At 41.1% G+C, this 15,397-nt stretch overlaps 1 protein-coding gene across 1 annotated transcript in view; it reads right to left on the bottom strand.

Moving 5' to 3' along the window:
- PTPRN2 (protein tyrosine phosphatase receptor type N2) overlaps positions 1–15,397 on the bottom strand; it is a 2,166,812-nt gene that overhangs the window by 1,198,380 nt on the left and 953,035 nt on the right. Inside the window, exon 8 of the mRNA XM_085631955.1 lies at positions 2,465–2,502. Within this exon, the coding sequence (XP_085488081.1) occupies positions 2,465–2,502 (38 nt within the window). The remainder of the gene's footprint in view (positions 1–2,464; positions 2,503–15,397) is intronic.

Below are 15,397 nucleotides of genomic sequence, written 5' to 3'. Positions count from 1 at the left end.
TAAAGTCATCCTAAATTCACAACCACAAAACATAAACAACACCGATCAATATGCACTAGGCTTACTTTTTCCTGCACTGCCTTTAGCTTACTAAGTATATTCTATCTAAATGGTCAGTCTAACTAGATTTTTAATCCTTACCTTAGAACTGGAATGTGCTGTTCATGTAGGGCTTTCCAGGTTTTTCATGAGTAATACGCAAGGTATAACTCTGTATGGATGAAATCCAGCTCAATGTGGCAATGCAATTACATTTTTCTCCGTAGGTAAACAATTTTCCCTATGGAAAAGCATTCCCTTGCACTCCAACAAAGTCTGGGTGTGTTTCATTCCCTTTGTCCATTATGTAAGGGGAGTTACTCCAGCCCTTTGTTGGAGTATCTATATCAATATTTCTAGTGTATGATGGGGTCAGTGTCTTAGGGCGTGGTTATTAATTTGGCGGTCTCGCAGTGGGCCGCAATGTCAGGCCACTGCTGCGAGTCCACCAGACCTGTAGTCAGACCTCCTGCCGGATTGTGACTTCAATCCTGGTGAGCGGTCCTGCGGTGGCGGTCCCACAGTGATGCCTTTCTAAGGCTCATGGGAGAGCCTTAGAAAGGCACTGCCATAGGAGAGCAACGGCCCATTTCTGCACAGAAAGAAATGCACAATGTTGTGCATTTCTGACTGTGCAGGTACAGGGGGTGCGAGAATACAGGGGGCACAACATGTGCCCCCCTGCATGTACCTCCATGCACAGAGGTGACAGTGGGCCCTGTAAGTGCCCCCTGAGTTTCCTCACCACCTCTCTTTCCAAGGCGAGGCTCACAGCTGTGGATTGGCTTGCAGTGAGGCAAATCGTAATGTGCTCAGCCGTGTCGCATCGGCGCCGCCAGCATATTGCAACCTCTGATAGCTGCAACACAGTTGCGGGATCCATGATCCACAGCAGTTGTGGCAGTCTGACCGCCATACTCGTAGTACGGCAGTGAGACCGTTTGTATGAAGGTTGCCACACCGCCATCACATGTTCAGCGGTGTCATTGACATGCGAATTCGTAATCAGGCCCTTTGTCCTAATGTAGAGGTACCCTGTGATAGGATTATAAATCGCATGTGGCATGCCTATTTTTCTAGCACTATTATTATACAGAATAGAATAGGTGTATTCTACATCACCCCACCACCACTTCCGCCTGCTCCAGTGTAGCATCTTTTTCTGTACTTTTCAGCACCCCTTGTTAAAAGATTCCCTTCAAAGGATCCGCCACTCCTGTGGGGACATTATGTATCTGACGCAATGAATAGCACCTGTTATGGGTATTTTGGGAATAACAGTGATTTTGGTGCTTAACGCACTAAAATCTGCATGGTACTGTAAATACCGTAAACTATTGACTTGTCTTTCTGGCAGGTTTGACCTACTGAAATTTAACAGAAGATGAGAAATTTAGCACACCCTGTAATTACCGCATGCAATAAATATCACAAAAACTCAGCTTTCCGATCCCTGTGCAAACAGGGGTTTAGCAGGGGTCAGAAAATCCTGAAAAACTTGTGTAATGAGGGATATAGAGTGACTTGTTGGTATTCTGTTCACTTTTTCTCCATAAAACACAATACAGAAAAAAACCTGTGCCATTTTAGCGTATGCTCCTTCTATGGAGTTGTCTACCATAGGTGAACGAATCCGAACTTTTAATCAAGATATCACCAGAAAACGTGAGTAAGTATACATTTACTAAGTAAAGTTTTCTTTTTTATTCAATCAAGTTGAACAAATTCCCAGAACTACATCATAATATAAAAAGAGAGTCAACCCTTTCCTTTGTCAGCCAAAACCAGGCGGCTTTAAAAAGTGTTCAGTAGTTTGGTCTCAAATTAGCAGGGATATGTGGGTTAGTGATTCTGGATTCCAACTATGTAAGTCCAGAATGTGAGATGTTATAGGATATCCATTTTAGGGCAAGGAGGTGGGTATTCATGTTAAACTCTACTAACTGCGTAAGCTAGTTTCATTTGATATGCACCCTGAATATCAACCACAGAATATCGATGGAACATAATATCATGGAAAAAATGTATAGGAAAAAATAGTTTCTGGTAAGTAAGCCTAGATTTTTATACTGTACTCCACATATATGTACTTACGCTGTAAAAATATTTTCAAGGTATGTAGATTTGAAACAGTAAATCTATACTTCTCTATATGCACTTACCTTTCAACATTTTGTCCCTTAATAGTCTGTCCTCGATACTCTTATATCACGTTACTAAGTCGTACATTAATTCCAGTTAGATACAGTAAATGGCATTGAATCTTGAATATGTATAGAATATGCTGCCCCGTCCTAAGCATGGACACCCATTTTACATAAGGCAAAAAATCTGAACAAGCGGATATATGAAAAGGGTCTGTTTTGTTCTTCATTCATGAAACATATCAAGTAATGTAATGTACAATCCATAGATACACACTTACTTCATCTTCACCTGCAGTATCTTCATTTGGTCCATCCTCTGTAAAAAAAAGAAGAAGGAAAAAAAGGAATTGATTACTCAGTGTATAAGGTATTTGATAACAGCAACGAAATTTAGGAGTTCAGAAAGGATAAATTCATACCAAAAAACAATATTAGCTGTGAATTTTGAGTGAGCATTTACTGCTTTTAGAAGAATATTCAAACTCAGAGTGGAATAGTGAAGTAAGTCTGCTGTGCTGCTCATTATCTCAGCAGAAATGCTCATTAACTTATTCTGACCTGATTTCCAAACAGAGGTATGACAACAATATCATGGCATGCCATTATCACATAATCTTATTTCTCTTTAGCCAGGCTCCAGAAGCAGAGTTTTTCTGAGGGTCCATCCTGAATTTTTTTTTTAATTGTTTGATCTGATAATGGATGGGAAATGTTTTGTCATATAATATTTGTCCAACAAAATGTGTTCTACAAAATCCAAAGTAAAATATTGTACATATTCTTATCATGAAACATGCAGGTACCATTTTGATGTTTTACTAATGGCTAAGGAGCTGATTTAGAATTTGGCAGAAGCCCAGCAACCTGCTAGGTCAATAGAAGTTATGACGTCCGCTTGCCTGGCGGAAGTCTGCCTGCCAGATATATGTGTCCCCACCAGATAAATACAGGTGTATGTGCCTTGTATTGCACTGATGCTGTCCCCCGCGGAACCATGCTTAACTGGCTCACCTGTCAATTTATTTGTTTTTCAATAATAAACTTAATCACAAACTTCCACCTCCCGCCTGGGAGTTTGTTCTTAAAAAGAAAAAATAATGGCCCATAAACTGAGAATTGTAATCCCAGAACACGGGGCAGTGGCCCTGACTATAGGGGACAAAAAAACCTTAGACCTCACTAGAACTGAAGACTATCAGACCTTCTCTGTCCTTCAATTAGAAGTAGAATTACAAAACCAGAAAGTTTACTGACCAATGAGACACAGAACTTCGAAGACTATTAGTTTGAAAGGGGCAAAGAACAGACGAAAATAAACAAACATGGTGTGTGCTAAACATTGTTAATAGCTTAATTATATATTAATACCAGTAATATTTGAAATAGAGAAGAGTGGAGGTCTGAAGTAAAGGTGCGCCTTATATTTTATTATTTAAACCCCTTAAATGCCTAGAAAGACCAACAGCAATTTTAGATTTAAATTAGAGCACAGGTTTGTACATAGGGGAATCGAACAGCAAGAACAAAAGTAACTGCTTTCCCGGGGTGGTCTTTTTCATATGAAAGCATAGGATTTTAACCTTTTTCAAAGAGAGAGGCATCATGTGGTCTCCTCCTTTGGCCAAACTGATTACCATAATGTCTTGGCCAAACTGATTATCACAATGTCCACAGTCCACTTCCCACCCACCAGCTATTAGGTCCCATTTTATTTTACCACTTACACAACATTACTTGCCTTTTATACAGTGCTTCATGCCATGTATCTGTGCTTAATCTGAGCAGTAGTTGCCGGTGGGGGCCATCAGCCCTTATTTTTGGAGACCACCACTTATGTTTCCCATACAGATATTTACCAAGCTCAAGAGAGAAAAAAACACACAAATCAGAAAGCCAGAGGAAGAGAAAAACAGAAAAAGAGACAAAGCAGGAACCTGCAAGAGTGAAATAAAGGGACAGGGAGTGTCTGGTAATGGATTCGAGAGGCAAGAGGGGGTTTAAGACTTCCAGCCTTGGTATTACCAACGCCAACATTTAATTGCACTGCTGAAAGCTTCTCAGCAGAGCTTCCGGTACCAGCAGTCTTCCTTTTCCAAACTAAGCACTAGAGGCATGATGAAAAATGTGTAAAGAGGATCCGAAAAAGGAAACAAAATTAAATTGTGATGCAAGAATGAAGAGAGAACAGAACAAGAGATAGACATGGCCTAGGAGAGAGCACATATGACTGCACCAGGAGGGAAGCATGGGAAAGCTGCTAGGTGGTGGGGAGAGGGGAAAAAGGAAGAAAAGAGGAACACACATGGAAGGAAGGCAGGAGGAAATGGTGGGACGGATTAGAGTATTGCATTGTGCTTGCTTTCTGACTCGTTAAAATGAGTCAAGCACCAAGATCAACAAAAATACATTGTGACACTTTTGACAGGTGTTGTGGCAACATGCAAAAAGTCTTCAATTTTTTTTTTTTGCCTTTCCAGTGCCTTTCTCAAAGCTAAATTCAACACCACTTATAGTGATGTCACTTCCAGTGATGTCACATATTTGAAATCTCATACCATAAAGCTCAGCCCCCTTGTGGAAATTTTGCATGGGAATAATTCTCTTGTTTCCTATTTAGAATCTGTCAGTTTTTGCCTGGTGTCTGCAAACAGGAAGAAATGCGCATGAGAACAACTGGCATCAATAAGGTGGTATTCTGATGTTTGGTCAACTATGCTTTGGTAGATGGGCAATGGATCAAAAATTTCAGCTGGTGGCAGTGTGGGAGCTGAAACCCAATAATCTATTGAACTCCAATAACCAAGACACCAGATCAGTTTTTCTTCGTTGATCTTGCGGCAAGAGACACCACTCTCCACAGTCATCAATAATTCAGTTAACAGAGTATAAATCAAATAGGTACTGGGATGGCTCAATAACTGAGTTTTAGATCATGGAAAAGTTTAAAAGTTTTATTACAGAATTCTATAAATAAGTGATACAGAAGAATGAAATAAAGGCCTTCAAGGCTCAAATACAAAATCAGAAAAACAGAATAATAATTCTAAATTAGGCAGTTAAATCCTTCTCAGTTCTAAAAGTCAAACTCATAAAGAGTACAGACAACATTCTTAGGGTGGAGAGTAAGTCTCATGTATATTGGATGGAGTTTCGTTAGGAAAATGAGAAATCACGACAACCCCCGAACCTTCAAAACCAGGGATTTTTATACATGTTACATAAACATTTAGCATAGCATAGCATGATCATGGTTAGCTCAAACTGGACAAAGCAGAAACAAATTCTTAATAACCAATAACCATTAACACTAACGCATTGTTAAGGTAAGAGAAATCTTCCATTTGCTTCTCAGCAACTGCTCTCCAGAAATGCAGTATTCAACATGAAACATTTCTCAGACAAAGATCCATTCAAAATGTTCTTTTACAGGCTGACAGTGGATCTTCCAGCAGAAGTCCTTCAAAATGATACATAGAGAACACGGTGACAGTTTCCTTCACAATGCATACTTTCTAAGGACAGCTACCTCCTAGGTCATAGCGCTTTGTGCTCCGCAGAAAGTGTGAGGAGAGTAGACTTGCAGCGGGTCACTGATTGGCAGGGGAAATGAGCAGGAAGACAGAACACTAGAAACTGCATCCATTTTAGTAAAATGGTCCCTCGCATGAAACTGTGGCATAACTATGATACATTATCAATCACTCTTCTAGACCATAATGTTCATTTAATTTTAGGTGCAACATCATGTATTCATTAGTTACAACTCTATGCATCGTAAAAATAATTAATTTGTACAGATGATAGGGCACCCTAAATTGCACATTTGAAGAAGCTATGTTAAAGTCAGCTGATACTCTGCTGTCAGAAACCTGGCCTGTTCCCATGACTGTAAAAGAAGCGGAGGAGGTGCCAGAGCAGCGAGAAGGGCTCCCAACACATTTTGGCCAGTCTTTAAATGAGGCTCTAAGTTTGAATGTCACATACATTTTTTTAATTATGTTACTTATACCAAATCAGGGTGCAGGAACAAGTGCTCAGCTGTTTATTTTGTGAGGAACTTCAAACTGTTCATTGCTACATAGAACTTCTTCAGAACAAGGCATATCTGAAGTCTAGAAGTGTGACCCTCAGAATCATTGTGGTTTATGGCATTTATAACACATAATTCTAATGACTATAATTCTTAAGGTACCATTACTAAATTAATGTATTGATTCTAGGTTTTTTTCTAAACATGATAAAACCCATCGGGACATTACTGTTTAAAATTTACAGAGTGAGCACAAAATAAATTTATTATGTGAACAAAAATAAACACCACAAATGGTCTAGAAAGAATAGGTCAAAGCTACTCACTAGACTTATGAAATGCGATTACAAAAGGCCTTTTCTATCAAAAAATGTTGCCTTTCGTTTTTTTAGTAAAAAAGAAGAACTTTCTTTAGACAAATCTCTTTGGAATCAGTTACATAGTTCAGATAGTAGAAACAGTATATTGTATATTGTCATTTTGAATCCAATAACTCCTACTTTTAAATATCACGACAACTTGAACTTATAGTTTGGTTATGACTCATGGTTATGTTGAATTTAGTAAGGAGACGGAGATCAATATCATTGATAAAACTTAGGTGACATTCGATGACAGCTAGACCCATATAGGGTCAAAGTACATAGGAAACTCAATTTTATCCGATTGTTTGTTTAAAATGAGAATTTACAAGGCAGAAAGAATCCTATTGGTGAGGGTCTTATTGCGTATGGGCAACATGTGGTCAGAGTCGGACTTAGATAGAAAATATGCCTGGGTACCAAAATTAAAGTGCCCAATCAGCGGATGTATGATGTTACAACGCATGCTTTTACAACGCATGCTGTTACAACGAAATCTTTACAACGCAAATGCAGTGACAACGCAAGTCTTTACAACGCAAGTCTTTTACATCGACTTGCACTAGATGGCGTGCTAACATTAAAAAAGTGTAATTTACTATTCTAACTCCAGTCCACGTAACAGTAGAGAAGGTGTTTGGATAGTAAACTACACTATTTTTAATGTTAGCACGCCATCTAGTGCAAATCGATGTAAAGACTTGCATTGTAATGGCATGCGTTGTCAATGCATTTGCGTTGTAACTGTTTCGTTGTAATGGCAGTGCGTTGTAAAAGTTGCGTTGTAAAGGTTGTTCCCCCCAATCAGCAGATCAGATAGCTAAAAAAGTAGCCCAGGCATGCAAATCGGGATAATTTTGACACACTTTACAGGAGTTTTGCAAGGTATAGGAGCCTGCATTCATTTGTGCTTGCTCCAGGCAATGTTTGTGATAATATCAAGGAAATCAACAGTAAATATCTGCCCACTAAACCATAAAACATACCCTGACCTGTCAGAGCAGCTCTTTGGGCATTGCCAGATTGTCCTATAGGCCAGCCCGACCTTACCTGTGGTAGCATGTAAAATGCGTTGCGTACCATTAAATGATTTGTAGGCCGCCTCATTGTCTGCATGCTTATATGGTATTATTTTTATGCTACACGTTACTTATAGACCTGTGTGCTTTTAGAGACCAAACAACTATTTTTGCTTTTTGGCATTTTTTAAATAATATTGGTGATGGCCCAACAGCTCCCCCAAAAACGATGTTTTGCAAAATCAATGATGAACAAAACAAGCATTGGCAAAGCCAAAAGACTGGCAGTCATAATGGGCATGATTCACAAAGGTAAGTTTACACTTTTGTGTGAGTTTAGGATTGTTTCCTAATCATAAAGATATTTAATGAGTAGCACTTTTATGACTGCAGAGACCTCACATAAAAAAGATAGGTCTGTCCTAAACAAACGACAACTTACATAAAAGTGTGCATATACCTTTATGAATCAGGTCCACAGGTTTTGCCAATGTCTGTTAACAAATATAGCTCTGTGCTGCTTTCTTCCCCTGGTGCAATGCAGTGCAGTAACTTTGATTGCTGTGCTGGGTTCTAAATGTAATAACTCTTCTCCAAATGGGAACAAGCCCATGGTTTGGGCCATGCCTTTTCCGTAATTGAAACCCAGAATGGTCAAGCAGTTTTCAGGCGGTTCTGACACCAGGATTTCTGCTGCAGATACCGAGAAGCTGAATGTAAGAAATACAACATAATAGTGAGGATAATCGAATTTTACTCTCCCCCTGTTCTGCCTACTCGATATGTGGTACATTATATTTCCTGTTGCTACTGTTTTGCCCTGTACTCTCCTGGGGGAGGACCTCGGCTGGTCAATATACCGGATGCAGGGGACAGTTGTGAGTCCTATTATACTGACAGTCCTGCATTATTCCTATGTGAATAAAAAGGGAAAGGTTGACTAGGGCAATTGTGAGCCCTGTTGCATACTTCTCTCTAAAAGACCGCAATACAATGAAACAAAATAGTAATTAGCTGCAAGGTGCTGCAGAAAGGAATAATCTTACGGCTTTCAAAGTTTAGGAGACACATATACTCTTAGATTTAGACTCATGATTTTCTGTTTGTTGTCAGAAACCTGATGTGACATTCAGTGGTGGCTGGTAGGGAACGGTAGCAGGGGTAGAAAATTAAAAAATAAAGAAAACGTACCTGCTGGTTGCCTCGTAGGCCGCCGCCTCTCTGTCACCTCTCATCGATGCAGGAAGCACCCAGGCTCCCTAAGCCAATGACAATGCTGAAATGCAGTGTTGTGATTGGTTCCCCTAAGTTCCCCTAAGACAATTACTACGCTGCATTGCAGCGTTGTGATAGGTCTGAGCGCCATGGTTTAGCGCTCAGACGGGGAAAGGGAGCCTGTGCATGTTCCCCACCAGGCTGTGTAATACAGCCTGGTCGGGAACATGCGAAGTGTGCATGAATGTTTGGCCGGCCAAGAGTGCCGGCCAAACATTTATGCGCACTTTAAGTGTGCTCATCACTCCTTCCCTGGCACCTGCTCTGGCCAGCCCTGCCCCTCCCGCACCTAGGAACGGAAACCCAAATGAAAATATAGTTTCGTTATTATCATTTTAATTTTTCGCTGCACTGCTCTTTAAAGCAGTGGGGCGACGCTCCTCTGCCTCAGCGGAGGAGCTACCCCTGGTGACATTATATTTTTATTACACAAAGTACACAGGCACACAATGTATAACGCTAGGCTTCTTTTTTTAAAGCTCCCATGAGAGCCTGAAAGTCACATTTCATTTTAAATGGGCGTTTTCTACTGTACACAATAACCAGATTTGAATTTGAATCTACAGTATTTATTTTGTCAATTTGTAAGCAAAGAGTAATAGTGATGTTTTCAGGAACAATTGATCTTTTAATTGAAGCTCCCATGTACCAGAGCTAGCTCATTTTCTCTCTCCTTTGATACTTTGCAATCATGAGACCGTTTTACCAGAACAAAGATCTAATCATTCAGCCAAAATCAATATAGAAACTAAAGATGAAGCAAAGGCCAACAACGTGGCTTTTCCCCAATTGTTTAGTTCAACTTTCTACCAAACCTGCCTGATATTGGGGTCAGAATGCACAAACAAGTGTTCTGCTTAGGAACTCTGAAAAATAAGATCTTTTGACCGGGTAGAATTTGTTAATGATAATAGGAAGTATTTACAATAAGGAATAACTATAACTAAAGCGTTTCATTGTGTAGGGTCACTCCAGGTCCACTGTCGTAAAGGTCAAGAGGCTGGCTAGAGTGAATAAGTAGACTAAGAAATAAATAACATTATTACCCAAATCATTAACGCAACAAGCACAACATTTGACAGTGCAACCACTCCTGTACTGCCTTCCATCCCTCCCTCCACAACCCAGGTCCCTGCTGTAAGATGGCTACAGCTGACTGCGTAATTGTCAATCATGTTGCTTGAGATCCTGTCCATAACTACAGTACAAGCAGTCTACATTTTAAAGAACACACTATTGAATGTGAGCCGCCCTCTGCACACGGCATTAATAACTGTAATTTTACCAACCCTGCAAATTATGATGGGAAACAACAATTTATAGCCATTAACAACCAGCAGTATATGATGAATCATGCTTACAGCTCCAGATCCACCAGTTTCATTCCCCTACAGACAAAGAAACACTTAAACTGCCCGAGCTTATTCAATGTCTCCGCTCCACACATTGTCAAAACTTATTATAAAGCTTCTGAGAGGAGTTTAATCCAGGTGTTGATAGAAGCTCAAATGACTCTTGCAGGTCTAATACCCTTCAGAGAATTTCAAAGGACTTATCCCTAAAATGGATAATTAAGAGGCAATCCAATTCTCAAGGGGACATACTTTCAAGAATGCAAAATCACATTCCTTAGTAAAATAGTGAAGGTGGGCCATCATGAGTCTTAAAACTTTTTTTGAGAAGGGTACGAAAGAGATGTACCAATTACAGATTTCAAGGAACTTCAACATTTGATTCTTCACTTTAAAGATCTATGAGGATATATGGACTCTCCCTTTGGCAGCTCCTGTAAGGATTAACATTAGTTGTAACTTTTTATTTCAGGATAACAGTGTGTGTGAGACAGCTCATTTTATTTCACTGCTCTCCCACTTTTGTGCTTTGGACAGTTGGTGCTTTCTGACTTCTAGACTGGCAGAGGCCTTCTGATCTGGCCTCCATTACCTGTGCTCTACTTAAAAAGACAAATGCTTTCAGTTTAACATTGCCATATCGATCACTTTAAAATAAAGAACTGCACACGTGCAATGCATTCTCACACTTGTACGTATTGCAGATATGGGGTGACATAGTGAAATAAAATATTTTTTCACTGCCTCCTAAAATATAACTTGGTTTCAGCAGTACATAATTTCTGCAGCCCACTTACAGAAATGGTTTACTGTGTAAAAGCTTGTTTAGAGCTTTCATTCAGTAACTTATAGAAAAGTCGGTGAGAAGCTCCTGTAGTTATTCCAGAATGGAATGAAAAGACCAGTGTACTGGTCAGAGTTTTATTACATACAAAATGTAAAATATTTTTGATATGGGTTACCTTAGCTCAGTTGCAGTATTTGAATGACTAGCCACCTGGTATTCACACTTAATCTCCCCATGTGTGGACAGCTAGCAGAGGCACTTCACAGGAAGTCAACATAACAGGTTCACATGATAAGGGAAAATATGTTTGCTGGCTTCAAAATCATATATGTCACTTTCATTTGCTGACCCCAAAACGTATGTGCCCAGACCAGTCAAGTAAAGAAAGTAAAATTAGTCATTTCTCCTTTCTGCTACTGTTAAACTTCTCCAGATCTTCTACAGTCCATATGACCTGCAGAAGGTCATATGGATAAACAAAGCAGCTGTTGCAGCATACATGTCCTAGGAACAAATTGGCACTTGACATTTTACTGTGAATGTGAACTGAAGTTGTAAGGAGACCTCCTGCAACTTGACACCATCGACTAGTATCCGAGAAACCAATTTTGAAGATCTGGACACGTTCGGAGTCAGTAATCAAATGTTATTAAACTATTTCTAGTCCAGAGAGAAAAGTACCAACCTTACTCAAAAAAGATCCGCACTTGGTAGCTTCATCTGTGTTATTTCTGGCTACAAGCTTTTTGACTTTAAGGCTAACATGGCACTACTCATCAGATGATCAAACCCTGTAAACCCTTCTCATCTACAGTGTCTAGTCTTGCTCTGCTGAAGACATTCAGCCCCTTTGAGGTCAGAAAATAAAACGTTTCAGTGGGATGAAAGCTACGGCTTTTAACAAACCATGAACCATCATAATTTGCTGCAGGGTCTGCCAGCCTACCAAACCCGACAGCGGTACACTGGATTATTATTGCTCGGTGTTTTCATGGAATGTTTTTGTTTTTCTTATAACGTTCAATCATGAAATCCAATTTTTTTCATTGTTGTGCCATTTTACTCATTACTGGTGCATATTTTTCTATCTTGGTTTGAAATTTTAGGTTACTTTCTTCTGAACTGCATTATTGTTTTGTTGTTGCCAATGCAACACATGCATTCGTCTGAAGAAAGCGTTGCAGATTCTGCCAAGTTATCAAGGATGCGCGGGTAACAAAGAGGGCATTTCTTAATTTATGAACAGCTCATAACAATTCACCATCTAGAAGGCTCTTTGATATGCATACAAAAAAAGTATTAGTACATTGACTGTCCAAAAAAGTGCCTTTTTTGTATGGTTACCCCCTACCCCTACTTTCTGCTCCAATGCTGATGGTTATGACTGTAAAGGTGCACTGGAGCCAGCTGCCCAGGCCCCAGTGCCAGTGCCCTCTCCCTAAAACTGTTGTGTAAATTGGCATCCCCAATTGACAATGACTTTACCCCCCTTATAATACCCTAGCATATGGTGCCAGTGTTGCCCAGGACATGGGTGGTAATGGGGTCCCCAGGTCTTGCAGCACTGTTTTCGCCACCTTGAGTAACCCAAGTAAACTACTGATAGCAGGCCTGCCATTGAAGACTGCAGGAACAGTGTAAGCTGCTCCAATTCAACTTTGCACTCACCATGTGTGGCAAAGTCAATGAACTGCTTTTAATGTATGCCAGTCACTGCTAAGGAAGGCCTCCTAAAGCTCAGGAGGCAAGGTGTATTATATTAAAGGTGTGGGCATGTAAGCACAAGCTTATATGTCCCTATAGTGGCCTTTAACATTAAAGGACACTATAAATTAAAGATGGTTCAGAGCATAACATGGGCTTGCTCCCAAGCAAAACTGAGGTTACCAGCTCAATTATGGTACCTCCTACATATGTCATGTTTGGTATCAAACAACATGCCTTCTCATCCCTGACATGAATCTCCTGTTGGGGACGATGTGGCATGGACCCAGGTAGCTTCCTTTTTATTTTTATTTTTTAACTTTATTTGTCATTTTCATAACAACATATAACATTGCTCTGACGATAATCCACTGGGCACACATTTGTGCTGCACATTTTCCTACATTGTGCCCATGCAATGTACATCAATTACAGACATTTCGCATACAGCCCCTTTAGTTGTTTACCTCGGCTGTGCATATTTCACGCAAGTTTCCCCTTCTTATTTCCGCTACGTCGGGGGAAGCGTGGGACTTAATCCCCCTCCTGGCATATCCGGTCAGTTGTGTGTGTTGTCAGTGTGTCGCCTTGTTCTTGAGACTGGGGGTTTTGGGTGTCAGCCCTCTGTAGGAGATATTGTCGTAGTGGCTGCCTAATATCTCTTGGCAAGGTCCACGTACAGTTCACTGTTGGTGTTACAGTGAATTAAACTGCTCGCCATACTTTTAGTGTAGGTGCGTGTCTACTTCCACAGTAAACTGATATTACTCGCTTTGCAAGAAGGCGAGCAATCTCTGTGAATCGCTGCATGGCTTTGGGGACTTCCTTGACATAGCCCATAAGTGCCGTTTCTGGTGTCCGTGTAATGATGCTGTAGACCTTTTGCGATAGAGCTGTAAATATGTCTCCTCAATAGAATGTGATCTTCTATTACTAGGGATTACGTTTAAGCTGGCCTTATATAACTTGGATATTAAATGTTCCCCTCCTGCATCAGAGATGATTTGTGTCGGGGGGGAAAGTATCTGGTTCCAGTGGGAAGCTGTGTATCTGGGATCTTCGGACTCCCTGCATTCTGCCCAGAACAAACTGGTCCATATATGGGGTCCCACTAAACCTTGCGCCTTCTGTCCTTAAGTAGACGTGTCCCCTGGGAAAAGATCCCCCATGGTAGTAAGCGAATATTGATAGAGGGTGCAGTGCACCAGCACCTCCTGTGTGATGGGCAACCATGGGTTGCCAATCAGTGGAATGTTGGGCCAGTACAGCGGCCGATTACCAGTCACTCGGGCCATTCTTTTCCAGGCCCAGCATGTAGTTGATACTGTTGTAATGTCCTTGTGGTCTCTGGACATGCCTTTTGGCAACAGCACTGCCAGGGGCGTCGGGTACCAGTGATGTGCAAAACTGCACTGTGCCACCAGGTAGTACAGCTGCATGTTGGGGACCCCAAAACCCCACGCTCACACGGCAGGGTCATTGTGTCCCAGCCTACTGTAGGCTGTATACCCCCCCACACCAGTCGGTGAGAGTGGTGCACAATGTGCTAAAAAATGATTGGGTAAATGGTATGGGGATGTTTTGAAACATGTACAGAAATTTAGGCAGCACCACCATTTTAATGATAGCCACTCGCACAGCCAGTGACAACGGTAGAGTCAGCCAACAGTCTATATGCATGTTTAGCTTAGCCAATGTGGGCCTGTAGTTCAGTCTCACTATCTGCTCAGTTATCCTATGTATATGTACCCTAGGTATTTCACTGATCCACTGCACCATTCCAGCGTGAAGGCACATTATACTATGCTGGTTACCCCTGTCATGGGGAACGCTTCTGATTTACTCCAATTAATTTGAAGCCCTAATAGCCTGCAATAGTGGGCTACCTCTTCCAGCACGGGGCTGAGGTTTTTGCCAGGTCGGCTGATGTAAAGGATGATGTAATTCGCATAGAGTGTAAACAGTAATGGGCCTGGTTTAAATTGCAGTCCCCTGAGCAGGTGGCGCTCCTGCAGGTGTCGCACTAGTGGGTCGAGGACGATAATGAATAACAGGAGGGATACATCCCTGTTGTGTACCACGTTTTAAGGGAAAGGCGGAGTCAGAGTCCCATTCAACTGAAGTCTTGCCTTGGACTGAGTTTAGAGCAGGCTTATGAGTGCAATGTACCCCTTTGGCATACATATCTTACGTAGCATGGCCAATAGGAATGGCAACTCTAAGGAGTCAAATGCTTTTTCAGCATCCAACAGCGTTGCTATGGTACGTATGTCGGGTGCAATTTTGTGCAGTACAGAAAAAAGCGTGCGTGGGTTCAGGCCATTTGTGGGTGTGGGACAAAACCTGTCTGTGCTGATGCTATTACTTGATCAAGTAGGAGAGAGAGTCAGGTGGCAATCATTTTGGCCAGTATCTTATTATCAAAATTTAATAGGGAGAGCAGCATATACAATCCATATATTTGCGGGTCTTTGCCAGGTTTAGGAAGCAGTATGATAACCGCCTTGCGCAGTGGGGAGGGCAGTATACCATTATCCAAAGCTTCCCTATATACTTTGAGGAGATGTGGTGCAAGCAGGTGTTTGTACGTCTTATAAAATATCCCAGTGTACCCGTCCAGTCAAGGCACCTTTGCACCCCAAGTGCTTCAATTGCTTGGATAATTTCCTCAGTTGTGAAGGG

The sequence above is a fragment of the Triturus cristatus genome, chromosome 10 (assembly GCF_964204655.1).
Source record: "Triturus cristatus chromosome 10, aTriCri1.1, whole genome shotgun sequence".
Lineage (NCBI taxonomy): Eukaryota > Metazoa > Chordata > Amphibia > Caudata > Salamandridae > Triturus > Triturus cristatus.
Note: the sequence above shows the minus strand (reverse complement) of the source record. Positions and strands in the feature narration are given on the sequence as shown.